The 22,680-nt window shown below is 40.5% G+C and overlaps 1 protein-coding gene across 2 annotated transcripts; it reads right to left on the bottom strand.

The window, feature by feature from the left end:
- Window positions 1–4,592: 4,592 nt before the first annotated feature.
- On the bottom strand, window positions 4,593–19,797 carry LOC137986020 (D(5)-like dopamine receptor). Of its 2 annotated transcripts, none has more exons than XM_068833417.1 (2): window positions 19,535–19,797; window positions 4,593–6,703 (listed from the first exon to the last, which is right to left on the bottom strand). In XM_068833417.1, the coding sequence occupies exon 2, from the start codon at window positions 6,425–6,427 to the stop codon at window positions 5,324–5,326; it is 1,104 nt and encodes a 367-aa protein (XP_068689518.1). In that variant the 5' UTR covers window positions 6,428–6,703; window positions 19,535–19,797; the 3' UTR covers window positions 4,593–5,323. The 2 variants fall into 2 exon arrangements, with proteins under 2 accessions (XP_068689518.1, XP_068689519.1); XM_068833418.1 differs by lacking the exon at window positions 19,535–19,797 and adding an exon at window positions 17,834–18,099.
- Window positions 19,798–22,680: the final 2,883 nt, after the last annotated feature.

Raw genomic sequence — 22,680 nt, 5'->3', positions numbered from 1 at the left:
AAGACACCACTTACCAGGGGAGTGACAGGCAAGACTTTTACCGACACGAAAAAAAATACTAAAAAAAAAAAAGCGGAAATCTACCTATTTTCCGACTGGGTTTGCCATATAGGGCAACCCAGTAATAATAATCTACCCATTTTCCGACTGGATTGCCATACGGCAACCCAGTAAAATGGCAAAGAGCAACCCTATTGGTTTGCTAATCTTTTCATCTCCTGGTGTTGTCAAGAGAAACTGTAGGGACTCAGATCATGATAATGCGAGTAGAGGATAGGGCCAGGGCATGTGAATTTCACACACACACACAAAATTTTTTTTGGGAACGGTGTGTGTCTGTTTCCTAGTTTAAGGTCCATAAGAACACGACGTCATTTGAATCCATCTTATGGGGCAGGGCCTCAGCGCAACGGCACTTTGACCTTTTCATTCCCATAATCGAAGCGTCAATTCCCCTAACTAGTACCATGGATTTCGTTATTGGGAGAATTTGTTATGAGAATTTGGTATTATATCAATATCACTAAATTTGAGATTTTGACGGCAACACTGATCAGTACAACCAGGGCGCTTATACATAGGGCGGGGAAACGGGCACTCCGCTCTCGGTGCAATGTGTGATGCGGAGAAGGACTGGCACGAGCGCTCCTTCCGCGCTTCCGGTGCAATTAATGGCTGCCAAAAATATCCTCTCGAGAAACCGGAAATCACGTTTTCTTTCTTTATTTTTGGGCCACCAGTAGTGTATTATTTACAGGCTTTTTTGATATTTTTGACCCAAAACTCAATACTATTTTGTCTGTTGGAATATAACTCAAGTATTTTCGTCGGAAGCTGCTTGAATTTGAGTGAAGTAAGACAGTGTCGAATGCAGGTATGTCCCCGGCGCTTATCGTGACCAAGCCGTGTTCCGCTCCTTCTTTTACGAGTACTCCACATTTCTCCACTCTAAATTTTACATATGTTTAAGATCGATAGCTTTTACAAAACATAGTAAAAAACCAGCTGGATATATTTGGATATAGCAGCGTTTCAGAACTTCAAACTTGCTCACTTAAAATCGCTCGCGACGAATCGCCCGCCGCAGTCAATTTTACCGGCAATAAAAAACTATTTTCAAGATTTCGCCCGCTTGGGAAAATCAACAAACAACAAATACGGTTTAATCAAGGCGCTTGTAAGTTCATCTTGATAATTTAAATAAAATACGAGAAAAGCTTGCTGTTAATACTCTGTCCGAAAAAGTTTGCAAAGACATGATGGCTTTGCACAACACCACAGAAAAGACACAAGAATTTATGAAAATGTGAAATGCTTTGGAATATCTTCAAAGATAACAGTCCACTGCAGTCAATAACAGATCAACTTGTTACCAACTTAAAGCAAGTACTTAATTACTTCAAAGCCTGGAAACAAGAGCTTCAACAAACATTCCACAGAAGGACTGATGCGTCAGAACACTTCATAACATGGCAAACAATGTTTGATCTCGAGGTAATATACCAGACTTAAAATGGATCACAGCAAAACAATGCAAAACTGATAAGTTATTGTAAATACCATGTCCTTGCCCCCTTAGGGATAACTATGCAAAAAAGCCATACTATTCCATGGCAACTCCTTCATATTTTGTAACAACTGAGGACAAAGCAATGATTACAGTTCCTTGTAGAATATCCTCCCGTGAGGAAAAGCAATTTGTAGCCTATCACTACTGCTACGTTTTAAGACTGACCCCATCCTCTCCCAAACCCCATATTGTTTTCTTTGCCTTTGTGCAGTTTGGACACAAACAAATAAGCTAACCTGTGGCTGATCAATATGATCAAATTTTTGTTCCACTGTGTGAAACATAAATAAAATAGTTACAAGCATAAGCCCTGGAACATCCCTTAAAAAATAACAATGACTGTATTTATTGTCTAAGGCTTGACTAGCAAAACCGCACAGAAAACTAAAAAAATATAGCATAACTATGTCACACTCAAGGATCACAGGCATCTATTTTTGGGGGTCTGAGGGCTTATGTGTGGCTGATCTAGCCCTTTTACTCAATCAATTAGTACAAATCAATACAGTAAACCTCTGTTTCCATTGTTTTCAAGGTGTCAGTGTCATATTCCAGCACTCGGCAAGGTCTCTTTTTGACTTGTGGCTGTTTCTGCTTAGGTGGCCTCATACACCACGAGCCTTTTTGGAGACATCACCACCAAGCCGGCCACTTCTGCTGAATAATTTTCATGGTCAAATATTTGTTAATACCTCCTACGTGATTGAGCTTTTCATACATGTACTATCTGGCTGTTTCTGTGATTCAAGTTTTTAATTTCACACAGAGTTTAATTCATTTGTTAACCTTATTTTGGGGTTGAGAGTTTGCTTTGTACATTTCTCCCCCTCATTCTACAGACTAACCCTAACTTTTGTCTATGATTTTTCCTCAACTCACCATTCACACACACAATATTGCCCTCAAACTGCCTGCTAATTAGTGAATATGTTTTAGTTAGTGGAGAGAAACCCTTCTTGTAAGGAGGATTCTTCTATCAACACCAATTAAGAAAGCTACAAAGGTTGCTAGGTTAACGGCTGCTTGATGTATTACTATTAAATAACCAAACTTAATTTAACTTGGACATTTCATCTTTAATTCAATATGGCTCCTTGTTGGGGGACCAGACACAAATGGTAACATAATTATTGTTTAACCACTGTTTGCAAGACATTATATTTTGGTGCGATATTGTTTCTTGTCGCCTGTATCCATTATTTTATGTCATCTGTATTTCGTACACAAAGTAGAGGTTTTTGCCATACATTCAGACTCCGAGTACCATATGATAAACTACTTTCTAACTAAGCTTGCCAAAGCCATACTGAGGAATATTGCACCTTGGTCATTTTTGTATGGACCTCGCTGCGCTCCATCTTTAGTTCCACAATGTTCAACCCAGTATTCTCCAGCTCGGTTAGTAAGAGCTTAATATTTCCAAGTTGTTACTTGTATTTTGATTTGCCTTTTGGGTCCTTCAACACACAGCATGATTCGTGAAAATACTCACCAGAATATAAACAAAATGTAAAAAAAAACCATGGCTTATAACCTTTTCCATGGAAATGGCTTGTATGGCAAAGTGAACAAGAAAGCAAACACTTGGATTTACCTAAAGACCATAGGTTATAGGAGAGAACCAATCAAGAACAGAGGGAAAATGTTTGTTACATTAACATCAGCTATGTGTCTGGAACACCTGAAGAATTTTTTTTCTCGTTCAAATAAAAAAAGTCGTCTGTGATGTCCTGTAAAAACAATTCTTCCAATATCTTCGAGTGAGTCGCCGATCTCAACACCTGCCGCCATTTTGAAAAGGCTTTTTTAGTAGACCCCAGTCTACTGCATCACACCTTTTTGCTCGGACCCGCTCGTTTCACCGCCCGGTCTCTTTCCGCCCTGGCACAACTGCGAATCTTTCCGTGATTCTCTATCATCAGTGCTCTGAGACCGCTAGTACCCGATCTATTTTAGGATACTTCGCTCACACTGCACCTCAATTCATAAATGAACGTAAATTCACAAATCCTGAGTGCCATACTAGGCATCTTCCTCTTTGTAACCTTATTCTTTCACTGGTATAGTCACAAATACTGCAGTGACACTTACACTTACTCAATTTTGACATTCAACACGAAGTGTCCCTGTATTAATTTTCTAAGCAGTTGCTACCTGTAAGGTTTAACGTTATTTTTCGTTGAGCGTAAATGCAGGTATATATCTTCACGAATAGTGGACTTTAGGGGACACCGTGACGTTAATTGTCCCAGTGGGGCTGAGAGCAAGAGTATACACTTTGTGACGCTTATCAAAAATCGCCGGGCATCTGATTACCTGAATTTGTGATATATTATCACTGGGACCCCTTACTCCCAAATGCCCCAGGCAGATGTAAGTTATAGGAAGAGGAGAGAACCTGGGGCGAATGGAGTGGAAGCCATGGCAACACGCTGGACATCGCTGCGGGGAGGTGGGAGGGTCTCGGAATGACTGACGTTCGTTTAAAACGAAAGAGAGGAATAAAAGGGATAAAACGAGCCTATTTTGACCAAAATGGTAATAAATTATGCACATAAGGCTCTCCTATAGAGCTATAGATGTCATAGATGCAAGGAAATTTCGAACTTAAATAGTATAAGGGAATAAGGGGCATTTGTACATGACGGTCCCCAGTGGGAATACTACACAAATACAAGCGAAACGAATTAATAATGCACAATTATGCACCGATCGATCAGAACATCAAAATCCTCCTGGACATTTGCAGATAATCAATTGTGGGAACCAAATGTACCGTGTCAACAAGGAGAGCTGGGAAATTTGACATCTAAAGTCTGGCACTTCGATCCCCTTCAAAAACCACATCTTCTCAGGCAAATTATAAATAGACCATATTCGTATTCTCAGTATTGGACTGGAACTAGCTTGTAATGGAGGCTAATGCGGTGGAATCTATTAAAAAGTATTTGCATTTGAAAAGATTCCCCCGCATTAGCCTCCACTGCAAGCTAATTCCAGTCCAGTACTGAGAATACGAATATGGCCTATTGTCGACTCTTTGGACGCAAAAAGAAGTTGAATACCCCCAGGGATGTTGAAATTCGAATAGCTTGGCAATATACATTACCTTTTGTTTTATCACAGCTCTGTGTAAGTTGTGGTAAAGATTGAACTACTATGTTAATGTAATGAACGTCTCTAGGAGCTAATATTCTTGGGTTTCAATCACGTGTTCAACAGATATGTTTTTGATCGAAAACAAAAAAAAACGTTTGCATAACAATAAAGTTCAATTCCCGGAGGATTGGGGAGTCCAACATGGCGGTCGTGACCTCACCTGAAAACCAAGAATATATTTTGAATGCATACTTGCATTGGTAACCACTAAATGTTACAGTCCCCCTAAACTTATCAGACTCTTTTTGTTTTTCAAAGAAGATTTTTGGTGATGGACGGTGCGAAGAAAGTAGTTGTGCGCCATATTGTCAATAAGAACTTGATCATGAACCACGCACTCAGGCCAAGGACTGGGTGTAATGCATGGGTTCTTTTGATTGGCTCGAAGCAAATTCGCCACGGATGGGAGATTAGGGATTCTTTTTACACAACATCAAGAGCTCTTCGCTTTTATGAACCGTTGACTACCTTGACACTAGAGGCGGGGTTTCATTTCGAGATTCGCAACTATTTCCATTGCATCACAAAAATAAACCGCGATAAATGCGGTTTATGGTCAACTCGAGAGCGTTTGTTATCTTTGGCTGAATGTAACTACTTATTCACAAAGTAGACTGTGTGTTTCTTGAAAAGCTGTCTCGTTTTGCGTTTACGAATTGAAGACGAATCTGCCTGTCTTGTGGAACGCCCGTTAGGACCTTTCGCCACAGCACGAGACCTCAGCGATTGCATTAGCGCCGACACAGTGGCCTTAAATTTGCTGTTACGAAAGGCGAGAAGGAATGGATTGAGCGCGGAATTAAAGTAGCCGAACATCAGAAACAAGACACCAACTTCTTGCGGGATTTTCTTTAGGCACTGTGAGCCACAAAGATTGGAGACGACACTGATAAAACTGAATGGTATCCAACAGGAAAAAAAGGCCACCACGAATATAGAGATTGTCTTAGCTGCTCGGATATTCCTTGAGTAAACCTTTTTTTCTTCAGTAGAGCGAGGTTTTGAAATTCGTGAGGCGTCTCCGTAAAAGATATTTTGCTGGCTGCGGGCAATCAAGTAAATCTTGATGTAAATACCACAGGTAATCAAAAGAGGAAGTATGAAGTTGATCACAGAACTGAGTGTGGTATAGGTCTTTGTGAAAGGAAAGTAGCACACGCCCTGAAACACGAACTTATCATGCGTTCGCCAGCCCATGATGGGAAGTAAGGCGAAGAGAAAGCTGTAAATCCAAATTACCACGCTAACAATCAAGGCTTTCTTCCTGGTCATAAATCTGCATCGTCGAAAACGATTGAGAGGATCACTGAGGCTCTTGTAACGGTCAACGCTGACGGCCAAAAGGGTCAAAATCGATGTGGGCACAGTGATGAGGTACATTGTGGTCCAGGCCTCGCACATTTCGCCGCTGTGTCTCCAAACCCCTAAGAGAATAATGGACTCTATGTCGAAAGGCACCACGAGGGACACGGTGAGAAGATCCGAGAACGCTAAGGAGAAAATAAAGGTGTTTGTGGGATTACTTCGAAGGCTTCTGTTCACAATTATTGTGCAACAAACTATGAAGTTTCCAACAAAAGCTATGAGCGCAATTAACATGTGACAGACCGCCATAGAGTACTGGAAGGATGGACTAAAATCAAAAAAAGTTCCTGATGTGTTGGCAGCGGGCTTGATTTCGCCAGTATTGTTATTCATAGTCAGTAATCCTTGCTTTTTCTCGTTATTTTGAGGTGACTTATTGCACGTACTTTCACTCAGAATGCCTCTTGTGTAAATATGATGTTTCAGTATCTACTCATCGTGGAATTTTCTGGTACTTATTTGACCAATATGGTGCCAAATCGGCGATGAGTAAAGGGCGGGGAGTTAATATTTCACTTGTTCCTTGTAAATGTCGTGTATCTCAGTTGCGAGGACGTATAAGCCACTGTGTTGAATGTGCTGCGGCTTCTGGGAACTACCTCTATTAAGCTGAAAATGAAAAAAAAAACAAAAATCTAAATTACGAGTGCAAGTGAAATGTTGTACGTTTGCCGGTACAACTTGAAAGTATGGAGGGGAAAACAAAGATTTGTTTGTCGTTTGTGTACTCGGAATTAAACCTTCCCGTGTAACAGTCGTCAATTCAGAATGCCATCCCTTTCGAAATTATCATGAATGAATAATTATTTTAAGCTTTTGAAAAGTACCTTTTCAGTTTGAGCTGTCATGAATTTAGAAAAATACTCTTAGCCTATTGTAACACCACAATTCCATACTAAAACATTTTTATCTTTCTTTTTAATCAACACAACACTCAGCACATGCTTATTGCACCATCGTCACGTGACTACGTTCCTAAGGGGGGTACCTATGTGGATTGCCTACGCTACACTACTCCCCCCTTTATGAGCACTGTCCCAGTGCTGGTCCACTGTGCAAATCACTTCCGAGTAAACTTAAAACAACTTCAAATTGACACAACTGACTGAGTCTCTAACGACTGTTCGTTAATTAACATGACAATGTCCACAGTTCTTAGGAAACACGCGACAGTTAAATGTTCAAACTTGTCTAGTTGCCTCGCCTGTTGGGCAATGTCCATCAGTCCCTAAGCATTACTGGCAAATGAGATTAACCATCCACCCAAGTTCCGTACCGACTTGGTGGCTTTCGTTGCCTGGATGGTCTCCCACGAACACTGGAAACTGCTTCAGGTACGACTTGTACAGGCAACCCCACCGTTTGACGGCTGACATCCTCTGGGTAACTGTCATCCACAGTAGAAGTTGGCAAATCCGCGTGAGGTTCAGGTTCCCTCAATTCGTCAGGCTGGTCACTGTTATCTATCCCAATGCAACCAGCATTCTGAGATCCAGGAGCAACATCATCCTCGTCTCCCCCCGTTGATTCTGTTTCGGCAAGTTCAACTCCCTCTCTCTCGTTAACCGGAGCTGACTATCCGTTTGGAGAATCTACATCTGATGCCTCTCTTTTCTCTTCTCTCGGATTTGATAACTGCGTCTGCCCTCTTGGAATCCATCTCTCCAGGGGGGGTCCCAGGTAAGGCTTTAATCGGTCTGAAAACCTTCGGCTTGGCCTTCCTGGTCTTCTGGATTCGGCACACTACATCAGACAACACTGATATTACCAAATAAGGCCCCTCCCAAGGGCATTCAAGTTTGGAATTTCTCCCTTTCTTTCTCCGAACATTGTGCTGCCAAACAGAATCACCAATAACAAATGGTCTGCCAGCAAGGCGTTTGTCATAGCTCCGTTTCTGGCGCATCGCTGCCTTGTTCAAATGTCGTCTAGCCAAATCATGAGCACTGGCCAATCTCTTTTGAACAGCTTGGGCGTAGTCCGTCTTGAGTGGTGGTGCATCGGGAGGTGCCTCGGTTATGGCATCCAAAGGAACTTCCAGCTCTCTACCCAGCATTAAGATATTAGGCGAAACCCCTGTTGACTCATGAACAGCAGCTCTGTAGGCCATCATGCAAGCTGGTAGCTGAAGATCCCAGTCCTTCTGATCTTTCTTAATCTTCCCACGCAACATTTCAACGAGGGTCCTATTGAAGCGTTCCACCTGTCCATCGGATTGGGGGTGCATTGGGGTAGTGCGAGTTTTCTCGATGTCTAAAAGCTTGCAAATTTCAGCAAAGACCCTTGATTCAAAGTTAGTTCCTTGGTCGCTATGGAGTTCACGGGGTACGCCAAAGCGACCAAATGAACTCGCTCACTAACTTCTCAGCAACAGTACTGGCCTCCTGGTTTGGTATAGGGTAGCTCCCAGTCCATTTGGTGAAGTAATCACTAAGCACCAGTACAAACTTGTTCTTTCGTGGAGTTTCTGGCAGTGGACCAAGAATGTCAATCGCAATGCGCTCCATGGGAGCTCCTACCACGTACTGTTGTAAAGGAGCGCGACGCTTCCTTCCCCATGTTTTCTTTGATCCGCAAACATGGCAACTGGCGACCAATCCATGAACTGCTGATGTAAGGCCTGGCCAATAATAACGAGACTGAAGGGCGTTTATGGTCTTTCGCACACCACGATGACTCGCAGTCGTGTGGCTATGATGAGCTTCAAAGGCAGTCTGTCGGAGAATGACGGGAAGAACAATCTAGTTGTTTGTCTGATCTCTAATGTCATTTTCCCATTTGCGACAAAGTACACGGTTTCTGAAGAGCAGCCGGTCCCATTGTGACCACAAGGACTTAACAGCACGGCTCTGAGGCGACACCTCCTCCCACAATGGCTTCCTTTCACTGGCTTCCTTCCATCCGATGATGACTTTAAGATCAGGATCTGCTTCCTGCTGCTCCCTCAAGAAGTGGGAAGTCCATGTTGGTTCCAACCTGACCGTGGCACAACGCTCACCAACAGGACGTTTACATTCCGCTGGTTGCCCACTGTCCTGGTTAGGGACATGCATCGCTGTTTGGACACCGACATGAACAAAGGACACTTGTTTCTGAGATTTTCAACCCTTACACCACCTACAACGGTCATCGCAAGGTCGACGAGAAAGTGCATCAGCATTCTGGTGTCGTTGTCCCGGTCGATACTGGATCTCAAAGTCAAACGTACTTAAGAATTCAATCCAACGTGCCAGTTGTCCTTCTGGGTCCTTAGCTTTAATGACAGAGCGCAAGGGGGAATGATCAGTTCGAATAAAGAATCTTGTACCTTGTAGGTAATGCCGATGTTGCTTGACAAACTCTACAATTGCCAAAAGCTCACGCCGAGTCACACAATAGTTCCTTTCAGACTTGGACAATGTTCGGCTTGCAAATGCAATAGGTCTTTCCATCCCGTCTTGAAGCTGTGATAACACTGCACCAATTCCATGGTCTGATGCGTCGGTGTCTAGCACAAACTTACCCTCTCTGGTCCGGTAGGCCAGGACTCCAGAGGACGTAAGCGAACTCTTGAGGCTATCGAAAGCCAGCTGACATTCCCCTGTCCAAACAAATTCTGTCTTTGCTTCTGTTAGCTTGTACAGCGGTTGAGCTATGGTTGAGAAATCAGGGACAAACCGACGGTAATAAGAAGCAAGTCCGAGGAAGCTTTTGACCTCTGTCCTGTTTTCCGGAATGGGCCATGTGCGAACTTGTTCGACTTTTCCAGGGTCTGGGCCAATGCCCTCTTCTGTGACCACATGTCCGAAATATGAAACCCCGTTTCTGGAAGAGAAAACACTTCTTCGGCTTCAGCTTTAGTCCCGCCCGGGTAAGTCGCTCAAACACTTGTTTCAGCCGTTCTAACTCCTCCTCGAATGTACGCCCCATGACAATCACATCATAAAGGTAACTCAGACAGATTTTCCAATGTAGACCCTTCAAGACAAGTTCCATCAATCTGGCAAATATACTTGGCGCGTTACAAAGCCCGAATGGTATCACGTTCCATTCATGCAAGCCGCTTGGGGTTAAAAATGCTGCCTTTTCTTGGGTGTTTGTGTCCATTGCCACTTGCCAGTAACCGGAGGCAAGATCCAACGTGGAAAACCATCTCGAGCCGCTTAAAGCAGCGAGTGAATCATCAACTCGCGGTATGGGAAAGGCATCCTTTACTGTCGCTGCATTTAACCGGCGGTAGTCAATACACAACCTCTGGCTACCGTCCATCTTAGTCACCAGCACAACTGGGGAGGACCAAGGGCTTGATGATTCTTTCACCTTCACTTCCTGCAAGAGATCACTTACTTGTCGTTCAATTTCCTCATGTTTCCATGGAGAGGTGCGCTGGGGCTGTTGTCGGATTAGTGGCACACTGCCTGTTTCAATTCGGTGCTCGACCATATGTGTAGTTCCCAAGTCCCCGTTGGAAAAGGAAAACACATGTTGGTAATTGTACAGTAACTCGTGCAGTGTCTCAATTCCACTGACAGTCAAATGCTCAGTGCTCCTCCCCAGGAGTTCCTGTAGGGCTTCTGGTAGAGTTCCTTCAGCTTGTTCGTGTGATACATGCTGAGTTACTACTCAGGCTTGGCCCATAACACTCTCGTTATTCTCCTCATAAAGCTCCAGGAGAGTGACATCAATAACTGGCTTAGCCAGGGCAATCACAGTCTCAGCAGCTAAGTGGTAAGCTTCGTTGGAAACATTGAAAACACGTAAAGGGACCTCTCTGTCCTCTTTAACATCCACCAGAGTCCTTGCTACATGGAGGCCCTTTTGTTGCGAATGTGAAGTGAGGCAAGGCTCCAACAATTGCACGCCTAATGGAGACGCCTTTGGATTTAAGTTACTAGAACGCTTGTGAACGGTGACTGGAACAATCATCTCAGTGTTAGGTTCAATAATTGTGGACCGTCGTACGATACATCTTGAACTAAGTGGCTGGTTCTTGAAATCAGAACACTCAAACACTTCTCCATTAATTGACACTTGATTTTTTACAATGTCGATATGCGAATCAACTTGTGACAGGAAGTCCATACCCAGAATGCCCTCATCTTCAACCTCAGCCACAATCACATGCATATGAAACTCTTTAGTACCCAGGTGCACCACAACATGTCCTAGACCATGTGTTTTTGCTTGCTGACCATCAGCAAGAGCAATCGCAGAATTAGCTGAACTCAAACTGAAATTGGCACTACCAGGTAGAGAATTATAAATCTTGAACGACAAAATTGAACGAGCAGCACCAGTGTCTATCAACCACACAATACGAGTTCCACCAGTAAAACCTGGCAAATAAAGGCCTTTTACTTTATTACCAACTTGTGACCTAGCTTCCATCGACACATTGAGATAAGTCATATCCTGCTTAGGTACAGTAGTGGGGCCAACATCACTCTCACTCAGGCATCCCCCTGTCCCTTGGGTGACACCCTGCTGGCCTTTCCCAAGCCCAAAGTATCTTTTTCATGTGACTTGCGTGCTGGGCAGTTACGACGATAATGGCCAAATTCCTTGCAATCCCAGCATGGACCATTTCGACTGAAAGAACGTGGGGCAGGTGGGCGTCGCTGGCTTCCAGAGGTGTTCACAGACGTTGACTGGGAGAGCTCCTGTAAGTGCTGAACTATCTGTTGGAGAACAACTTGCTGAGTCTCCTGACGTTGTTGTTGTGCTTGAAGGTCAGACCCTAACATTTCAAACTGAGCTTGAAACAAATCAGGCTCGCTTTGAACTTCATCAACAGAGCAAACCTTTGGAGAACTTCTTGGCCGATCTCTATCCAAGAGACGAAATGTTTCAAGTTCACAGGCCAGTGACAGGGCTTCGTCCATGGTGCGTGGTTTGTCTTTGCGTAGTCGAAGCCTGTCGTCTCGATCTTTGATAGCATCAATGAAATGCTGGACGGCAAATCTTTCCTGAGTGTCAGGGGACAAATCCTGATAAGCGAGAGTTGACATAGACCGGATATCTGCAGAAAGGGCTTGAACACTTTCATTTTCCTGTTGGCGACGGTTGTGCAAACGTGCCTGGTGTAACTCGCGCTGTTTTTCAACACCAAACCGTAGTTCCAATTTGTCAACAATCTTCGCGTAATTTCGACAGTCGCTGTCGGACATGCCATTTATCACCTTTTGAACTTCGCTGCGAAGGCTTGCGGCCAAGAAAACAGCAGCTTCTCCTTTGTTCTAACCATTAACAACAGAGCAACGCTCAAAGTGTTTCAAATAATCTCGTAACGACTGAGTACCATCATAATCCGCAGGATTTTTAGCAGGTTTGAGAAACTTCCGGTGATGTGTAAACAAATCAGTTGGAAAATTATTCAATTCGTTCTGGGATGCGAACGGGTTTGCAGAGTCAAATCGGCGACTTGAACTTCCAAAATAATTTACTGACAGGTCCGGAGATAAATCAGACGCTGGTGTAAACGGGTTCTCCGGCTTAAAAGGGTTAGTTGGCGTCGAACAACTCATTTCTTTGAATCCTGAATCCACGTGCACAATTGATTTTTCCGCCACTGAAGACCGCCGAAACCACACGAGCAAACAAACAAGTAAAATTTCCACACAGAAGCACACAAAACGATGATATTCGTTCGCACAAACCATCCAAATATCTCCAGGGGTACGTAAAGTTTTATCCCACCGCTGCCACCAATGTAACACCACAATTCCATACTAAAACATTTTGATCTTTCTTTTTAATCAACACAACACTCAGCACATGCTTATTGCACCATCGTCACGTTACTACGTTTCTAACGGGGGTACCTAAGTGGATCGCCTACGCTACACTATTCTTAGCATGATAAATGCTTCTTCTCAGGAGTATTATTATCAGCTACCATAGTTTGGTCTATAAAGTAACGTTACAGAAAGTAATTTAACATTACTAATGGTAAAGTCGATTCATTACTGAACAAATATGGCCAAGATTAACTTCATTTTTGGGCTAATAGTAGGTTAAGGGGCAGAGGGAAGCTCCTTGAAGCAATATTTTATATAAAAAAAAACCTGTTACAGGGACTCCTTTTTTGTCACTAAGGTTTCAAAGCAGACATTTGTTTCTTTGTACTTTAGAGAAACTGAAGAGTACTATACCGATTTGAAGATGTTTTTCTTGTAAAGGGCTCATTGTACAGTTGGGATTTGATTTGTATTACGGTGGTTGATGCATAGTGCCTCACCATTTCCCATCGACCCATCACTACTACAATCCGCCCATTACTGCGCGGCAAATTTGGAGGCAGCCATGCAGAAGATCCAAGTGCATTATGGACTGTATTATTTAGCCTAACTTAAAGGCAGTGGCGCTTTACATACAGCGAAACATTTACCTTACCACCGGTCACTGGCTATTTATGAGTCTTGGGTGTCCGTGGGCATCCTAAATTGAATTATTTCTATAACGAGAACTTAGACATGCCGTGAAATCAAATTTGAATTTTGTGGTTATTTGGTACAAGATGGTTCCTATAGAACAGTCGCGCTTGCCAAATAAATTTCTCGAGATGATGCTCTTTAAATAGTGCATAAGACGTATGATCGTCGGTCCCACGATGTAGTCACTTAAGTTGTAGACCGCGACGTTTCAACGGATTACAGCTTCGAACTGCTGGTCCTCTTCGCCTGTTCTTGATCTACAAACTGACTATATCGTTAGACAAACGATATTTATGTACCACCACAATGCAGAGGTATAAATGAGTGCGAACCTCCTTGGAGCCATTTGCATTTTTCAAGTTTCTACAAGAGACAATTACTTAAATTGTTCAGAAAAGTGCGAGGGTCATTCATCTCTTTCGACAACGACCAATAATCGCCTATGTTATGATGATGCTCTTTGATCCCGGACGTATAGCATGCATTACTCGGCGGAAAGGTGGCAATTGGAATTGCCTTTCCCCACGTTCAAAGGAGAAAACGGCCTGTTAAAACGATACCACCAATAGACGTTTTTCAAAAGCAGCTGGTAGCACGAAATGGATACACCAAAACGCAGGCACATATATGGAAATTGATATTCCACGCAAAAGCCGGTATAAATTCTACGCGTATTCAAAATGTTTTAGTAATCAACAATATGTTTTTAGCTAGGGTATGTTGACAATAAAACCTCCTTTTAGTAAATGATTTTTTTTTGTATTTATCAGCAGTCAACAGATAGATGTGTATGAAAAACCAAAAAAATTCGTCTCTTTTTTAACCCTGAATTTTTCGCTACTCTCTCCACATTTTCAATATTTTTCATCTCTTTACACCGTTTTTTAAACCTATTTTCCCTAAAACAAACTCGATTAAAATTTAATGGAAGCCGTCGCAAATATAACGGAACTTTATCTTTTTTGGGATATTTCATATTTCACTGAATTAGTTTTAAGTGAAGAGGCCTTTAAGTACCAGATAGATGTCACTTCGCCATCGGGAATTCTAATTAGAACTAACTACAGCCACGAATTCGACTTGGTAACAGAAAAATTGAAAGAATCGACGATATCTCCAAGCTCTCATTTGCAACATAGCTGAAAATGACTGAAATAAACGTATATATTTGAAGTGCGGGTTGGAGACGAATTGCATCGTTCAGATCCCGTTGAATCCAACTGAATTTTTCAGGTGTCTATAAGAGAACTTAATTGCTTAAATTGTCCACTGGCCATGATCACTTCTTCCCTTCTTACCTCGAAACGCTGCTGGATCGCAACTGCATTACCACAAATTTATTTATTTATTTATTTATTTATTTATTACAGTTTCTCCAATAGTATAAACATAATCAAATACACTGAAAAAAATAATCAGTGTAGGAGTCAGTGTAGGAGGAGAGAGAAGCATCCAAAAACGCACTAGACACCATACGAGGGATGCTCCCCAACCTAAACACAACTGCTGAACTCGGGGGATGTGGTGACTTACCTAATCTTCTTCCGTGATACTTCTAATTGTTGAATCGTACACATTGCTTGAAAAAACCCGAAGTCAAAACATGGAAGGAAAAAGCGCCGAAATAATCATTTAATCAGAGGTGGTATTTTGCATGTTAGGTCGAATTTGTTTTGCTATGCAGTTATTGCTGAATTCAAGTTCATATCTTCAGGTGGAGTTATAATGGCATAAATGAAACAAATTCAATGGAAGCAATAAAAACCAAATGCTCGTAATGTCCGTCCAGGATTTATACTGATTGCTATTAAGCGATCTATTTTTGCTTACCGTTGTCGTATACATTACTGATTTGCCTTAATATCCTAAAATCATAACAACTGTAAAAGGTTTTATACTAAAATTAGTACAAATTTAAAATATTAACCTATTAACGTAGGGTAAAGCTTTTTGCACAGTGTACAAAGGAATACATGCACAAAAGGAAGCTAAAGGAAACACATTATCGCCTGAGTCGTATATTGGAAATTCATAACAAACAGAATAGTTGGCATATGCTACTTTAGGTGTAGTAGTGAATTGTTGCCTGTAACTTAATTTGAACAGAACGTCGCTATACCTTCTTTAGAAAGAATAGCCGTCACGCCATTGGCGAAACTTTTAACGCTTCTCCACAGTCAATTATCGTGTTACAAGCTGCAAAATTCCTCCTTCTTCATTTGCATTCCTTGTGCCCCGTAAACAATAAAGAAACTTCATGATGTTTGTGAGTCTGATTCAGTGTTTGTTGTCAGTTCTAAATCCTCTATGTTTGCATGAGGCCTAACGAATTGCGATGCTGTGGAGTCAGCTTCATGATTGTTGGCGAAGGCCTTCTATGATTCGATTTTCCCCCGGAAGAATGAATTTCTAAAATCTCTTCCTAGTCAAAATTATAAAACTGACTGAAAATATTGAGAACTTCCGCAGTACCACCCTCTCTTAATAGTGATAATTGTGATGGTTAGTTTAAGTTTCAGGCTGTGAAATGAGGTAGCAAAGTCTGGACGCTCACGTAAAACTGCTGTTGAATTTGTTTTGTTCTTGCCATGAGGGTTCGATTGTACCTTAGAGAACTGTTTGTAACGGCTGCATGCTTTTGGCGGCTCAGCCCTATCTTCAATCGCCGCTCCGCGATATATATATATGGTCGAAGTGTATCAACCAACACCTGTAGTTGGAATGTTATCTTTCGGGCGAACGTCTGGGAACTACAGTGTTTTTTGTCGAAGCTTCCACGTTTACGCCTTATCTGAAAAGTTTTAAATTAGCGAACGCGCATAATTATACCTTTTGGAAACGAGGAGGTGAAAACACAGAGCTCCCATCATTTATACTAACAAAACTGGGATAGAACAATTGAAAAAAAATTTTATCTAGACTAAACTTTCATGCAACATTACTCAGAATTGAAAGTTTCCAAATAGAGTACAATCACCGGTTATAAAAGTGGATTTTTATAAATTAAAAAACGTAGCTGTTGTCCGTAAATGTTTCAGTAACATGCGTTTTAATTTTGAGAGCATGAATTAATTAAAAAGTATTTTTTTTAAATGTGACATTAATGCGATTTAGGCAACGTTTTGGAAACAGTGAACCCTAGGTAATTTATACGACTTTTATCGAACTGCTTTGGAAACGTACGATTCAACGCGTTCAATCTTTGAATGGCTCTATTCGATCTAAACATTTTAAATTGAATATTATTCAAACTATGACAACTATGCTTTTAGTCGTTATTTGACTCTGTAGCTGCATAACTGTGCAGCTCGAGTTAAAGATCCACATTTCACCCTTGCTTACCATAGATTATCCAGTACCTCAGTGGTTAGAGCATCCGACTAAATCACGGAGGGTGGTAAGTTCGAATCCCATCTGGGGCTAGCATTTTTCCGACTTCCCAGTAGGTTCGATTGTGAAACCTTTCATTTAATATGTGTTTGAATATTATTGTCTCTTTCAAGATTTTCAAATTAGAAAACTCTGACAACTACAATTTAGAGTTCACTCTTCTTTTTCAGTATGAGCCTTTTTTTTTTTTTATAAGAACTGAGATTAACCAGAATTTTAAGAACATACTAAGAACATACACAGGCTGAAAATCAGTTAAGAAAGGTCAACTTGAGGTTAACGAAATGTATTTACTATAGTCCAACAAGACAATTCCCTCAAATACTGAGAGACGGGACGTTTTTCAACATGAAGAATGTGGTTGTCTTGATACACTCAGAAGAACAACTCAGTTTGTAGTCGAACTTCAATTAAGAACATTTTCAGAAAGTTTCCAGGCTCAGGACACGAAAAAATAAGAAGGTTCAGTCTCAGCTTCAAAATTAGACGTTCTTATAAGACTTGTATAAATTAAAGAGTGTATCTTAAACTTTCTTAAATACTGTCTACACTTCAACTTCAGCTCGCGTCACAATCTGTACTTTTCCATTTTTAAGTACTGAGGAACTGTTCGTAAATACTACACATTAACTATAGTTCCATGGTAGGCGAATATACAAAAATCACTCTAAATCAAGGACAACTTGAACACAAAAACTGGTCAACATTTTTCGGAAAATACTCAGATTTGAATTTTTTAGTAACCGGACTAAAAGCCGGAAAACCCCTATGCTTAAAAAGAGATTTTCATTTCCACTTGAATCAGGCCGACGAAAACAACTTTATTTTTTCTTTTTAGACTTTTCAAGTCCCCTTCTGATTATCTGCTTAACCTTTTAATATGAATTAAAAGCAAAATTTACCTACTCTACAATTCTGGTCAAGATGTCGAACTTACTTTACTTTACTTCGGGTGCAAATAGCCAGCGAATGTATGTCGGTGTTTGCTGTTGAACATCTTCAGTTTTGCATATCCTGTCGCCGCGCTCGGGGTGACATCAAAGACCAAAAATATTTTTTGTGCCCAATCACAGGCAAGGACTTTAAATGGTTTCGGAACTGGTCGGTTAAGAGAAGAATCCCAGGGGCTCCTATTTTCATTCTTTACTTTTCTTCGCCCGATTTTTTTCCTTGCCCGTTTAGACTTTTTCCCGCCCCCACTAACTGCCCCTGCGTCTCCGAGGATGGAAAAGTGTATGCCACGCAAAAAAAGCTGCGTCTCGGCAGCTTGAAAGTTAAGAAATAATTTGCCTGTGTTTAAATTAACAAAGACACCAATACATCACTATAACGTTTCATGTTTAACCGGAGAATTAGGGAAGCAGATGTTCGAAGGTGTAATAGCCGTTGACTTTTGTTCCTCAGTTATCGAGTTCCATAAGTATAAAACTTAAAAATGGATTACTTTAAAATCCAGAAAAGAACCAATTCACCGTTGCTGTTGAGAAAAGTGTATGCCAGGCAAAACAAGTTGCATCTCGGTAGCCTGACAGTTAAGAAATAATCTGCCTGTGTTTAAATCAACAAATACACCAATACATCGATCACTAAAGTTTCATGTTTAACCGTAGAATTAGGGAAGCAGATAATCGAAGGTGTAATAGGTGCTGATTTTTATTCCTCAGTTATCGAGTTCCATAAGTATAAAACTTAAAAATGGAGTGCTTTAAAATCAGAAAAGAACCAATTCACCGTTGCTGTTGAGAAAAGTGTATGCCAAGCAAAACAAGTTGCATCTCGGTAGCCTGAAAGTTAACTGACAAAATAATTTGCCTGTCTTTAAATTAACAAATACACCAATACATCACTAACGTTTCATGCTTAACCGGAGAATTATGTTCGAAGGTGTAATAGCTGTTGAGTTTTATTCCTCAGTTATCGAGTTCCATAAGTATAAAACTTAAAAATGGTTTGCTTTAAAATCAGAAAACAACCAATTCACTAAATTCACCGTTGCTGTTGAGAAAAGTGTATGCCACGCAAAACAAGTTGCATCTCGGTAGCCTGAAAGTTAAGAAATAATTTGCCTGTGTTTAAATCAACAAATACACCAATACATCACTAACGTTTCATGCTTAACCGGAGAATTAGGGAAGCAGATGTTCGAAGGTGTAATAGCCGTTGACGTTTATTCCTCAGTTATCGAGTTCCATAAGTATAAAACTTAAAAATGGATTACTTTAAAATCCAGAAAAGAACCAATTCACCGTTGCTGTTGAGAAAAGTGTATGCCAGGCAAAACAAGTTGCATCTCGGTAGCCTGACAGTTAAGAAATAATCTGCCTGTGTTTAAATCAACAAATACACCAATACATCGATCACTAAAGTTTCATGTTTAACCGTAGAATTAGGGAAGCAGATAATCGAAGGTGTAATAGGTGCTGATTTTTATTCCTCAGTTATCGAGTTCCATAAGTATAAAACTTAAAAATGGATTGCTTTATAATCAGAAAAGAACCAATTTACCGCTGCTGTTAAGAAAAGTGTATGCCAGGCAAAACAAGTTGCATCTCGGTAGCCTGAAAGTTTACTGACAAAATAATTTGCCTGTGTTTAACTTAACAAATACACCAATACATCACTAACGTTTCATGCTTACCCGGAGAATTATGTTCCAAGGAGTAATAGCTGTTGAGTTTTATTCCTCAGTTATCGAGTTCCATAAGTATAAAACTTAAAAATGGTTTGCTTTAAAATCAGAAAAGAACCAATTCACTGAATTCACCGTTGCTGTTGAGAAAAGTGTCATCCTCGGAGACCCAGGGGCAGTTAGTGGGGGCGGGAAAAAGTCTTAACGGGCAAGGAAAAAAATCGGGCGAAGAAAAGTAAAGAAACGAAAATAGGAGCCGCTGGGATTCTTCTCTTAACCGACCAGTTCCGAAAGCATTTAAAGTCCTTGCCTGTGATTGGGCACCAAAATATATTTTTTATTTTTTAGGGAAGCAGATGTTCGAAAGTGTAATAGCTGTTGAGTTTTATTCCTCAGTTATCGAGTTCCATAAGTATAAAACTTAAAAATGGATTACTTTAAAATCAGAAAAGAACCAATTCACCGTTGCTGTTGAGAAAAGTGTATGCCAGGCAAAACAACTTGCATCTCGGTAGCCTGACAGTTAAGAAATGATTTGCCTGTGTTTAAATCAACAAATACACCAATACATCACTAACGTTTCATGCTTAACCGGAGAATTAGGGATGCAGATGTTCGAAGGTGTAATAGCCGTTGACTTTTATTCCTCAGTTATCGAGTTCCATAAGTATAAAACTTAAAAATTTATTACTTTAAAATCCAGAAAAGAACCAATTCACCGTTGCTGTTGAGAAAAGTGTATGCCAGGCAAAACAAGTTGCATCTCGGTAGCCTGACAGTTAAGAAATAATCTGCCTGTGTTTAAATCAACAAATACACCAATACATCGATCACTAAAGTTTCATGTTTAACCGTAGAATTAGGGAAGCAGAAAATCGAAGGTGTAATAGGTGCTGATTTTTATTCCTCAGTTATCGAGTTCCATAAGTATAAAACTTAAAAATGGAGTGCTTTAAAATCAGAAAAGAACCAATTCACCGTTGCTGTTGAGAAAAGTGTATGCCAAGCAAAACAAGTTGCATCTCGGTAGCCTGAAAGTTAACTGACAAAATAATTTGCCTGTCTTTAAATTAACAAATACACCAATACATCACTAACGTTTCATGCTTAACCGGAGAATTATGTTCGAAGGTGTAATAGCTGTTGAGTTTTATTCCTCAGTTATCGAGTTCCATAAGTATAAAACTTAAAAATGGTTTGCTTTAAAATCAGAAAACAACCAATTCACTAAATTCACCGTTGCTGTTGAGAAAAGTGTATGCCACGCAAAACAAGTTGCATCTCGGTAGCCTGAAAGTTAAGAAATAATTTGCCTGTGTTTAAATCAACAAATACACCAATACATCACTAACGTTTCATGCTTAACCGGAGAATTAGGGGAGCAGATGTTCGAAGGTGTAATAGCTGTTGAGTTTTATTCCTCAGTTATCGAGTTCCATAAGTATAAAACTTAAAAATGGATTGCTTTATAATCAGAAAAGAACCAATTTACCGCTGCTGTTAAGAAAAGTGTATGCCAGGCAAAACAAGTTGCATCTCGGTAGCCTGACAGTTAAGAAATAATCTGCCTGTGTTTAAATCAACAAATACACCAATACATCGATCACTAAAGTTTCATGTTTAACCGTAGAATTAGGGAAGCAGATAATCGAAGGTGTAATAGGTGCTGATTTTTATTCCTCAGTTATCGAGTTCCATAAGTATAAAACTTAAAAATGGATTGCTTTATAATCAGAAAAGAACCAATTTACCGCTGCTGTTAAGAAAAGTGTATGCCAGGCAAAACAAGTTGCATCTCGGTAGCCTGAAAGTTTACTGACAAAATAATTTGCCTGTGTTTAACTTAACAAATACACCAATACATCACTAACGTTTCATGCTTACCCGGAGAATTATGTTCCAAGGAGTAATAGCTGTTGAGTTTTATTCCTCAGTTATCGAGTTCCATAAGTATAAAACTTAAAAATGGTTTGCTTTAAAATCAGAAAAGAACCAATTCACTGAATTCACCGTTGCTGTTGAGAAAAGTGTCATCCTCGGAGACCCAGGGGCAGTTAGTGGGGGCGGGAAAAAGTCTTAACGGGCAAGGAAAAAAATCGGGCGAAGAAAAGTAAAGAAACGAAAATAGGAGCCGCTGGGATTCTTCTCTTAACCGACCAGTTCCGAAAGCATTTAAAGTCCTTGCCTGTGATTGGGCACCAAAATATATTTTTTATTTTTTAGGGAAGCAGATGTTCGAAAGTGTAATAGCTGTTGAGTTTTATTCCTCAGTTATCGAGTTCCATAAGTATAAAACTTAAAAATGGATTACTTTAAAATCAGAAAAGAACCAATTCACCGTTGCTGTTGAGAAAAGTGTATGCCAGGCAAAACAACTTGCATCTCGGTAGCCTGACAGTTAAGAAATGATTTGCCTGTGTTTAAATCAACAAATACACCAATACATCACTAACGTTTCATGCTTAACCGGAGAATTAGGGATGCAGATGTTCGAAGGTGTAATAGCCGTTGACTTTTATTCCTCAGTTATCGAGTTCCATAAGTATAAAACTTAAAAATTTATTACTTTAAAATCCAGAAAAGAACCAATTCACCGTTGCTGTTGAGAAAAGTGTATGCCAGGCAAAACAAGTTGCATCTCGGTAGCCTGACAGTTAAGAAATAATCTGCCTGTGTTTAAATCAACAAATACACCAATACATCGATCACTAAAGTTTCATGTTTAACCGTAGAATTAGGGAAGCAGATAATCGAAGGTGTAATAGGTGCTGATTTTTATTCCTCAGTTATCGAGTTCCATAAGTATAAAACTTAAAAATGGATTGCTTTATAATCAGAAAAGAACCAATTTACCGCTGCTGTTAAGAAAAGTGTATGCCAGGCAAAACAAGTTGCATCTCGGTAGCCTGAAAGTTTACTGACAAAATAATTTGCCTGTGTTTAACTTAACAAATACACCAATACATCACTAACGTTTCATGCTTACCCGGAGAATTATGTTCCAAGGAGTAATAGCTGTTGAGTTTTATTCCTCAGTTATCGAGTTCCATAAGTATAAAACTTAAAAATGGTTTGCTTTAAAATCAGAAAAGAACCAATTCACTGAATTCACCGTTGCTGTTGAGAAAAGTGTCATCCTCGGAGACCCAGGGGCA

This window comes from Montipora foliosa, unplaced genomic scaffold (genome assembly GCF_036669935.1).
Source record: "Montipora foliosa isolate CH-2021 unplaced genomic scaffold, ASM3666993v2 scaffold_124, whole genome shotgun sequence".
NCBI lineage: Eukaryota > Metazoa > Cnidaria > Anthozoa > Scleractinia > Acroporidae > Montipora > Montipora foliosa.
This window is presented reverse-complemented; position numbering and strand designations above follow the sequence as displayed.

Coding starts and splice junctions, on each gene's coding strand:
- LOC137986020 (XM_068833417.1), bottom strand. CDS start 6,427: ATGAATAACAATACTGGCGAAATCAAGCCCGCTGCCAACACATCAGGA.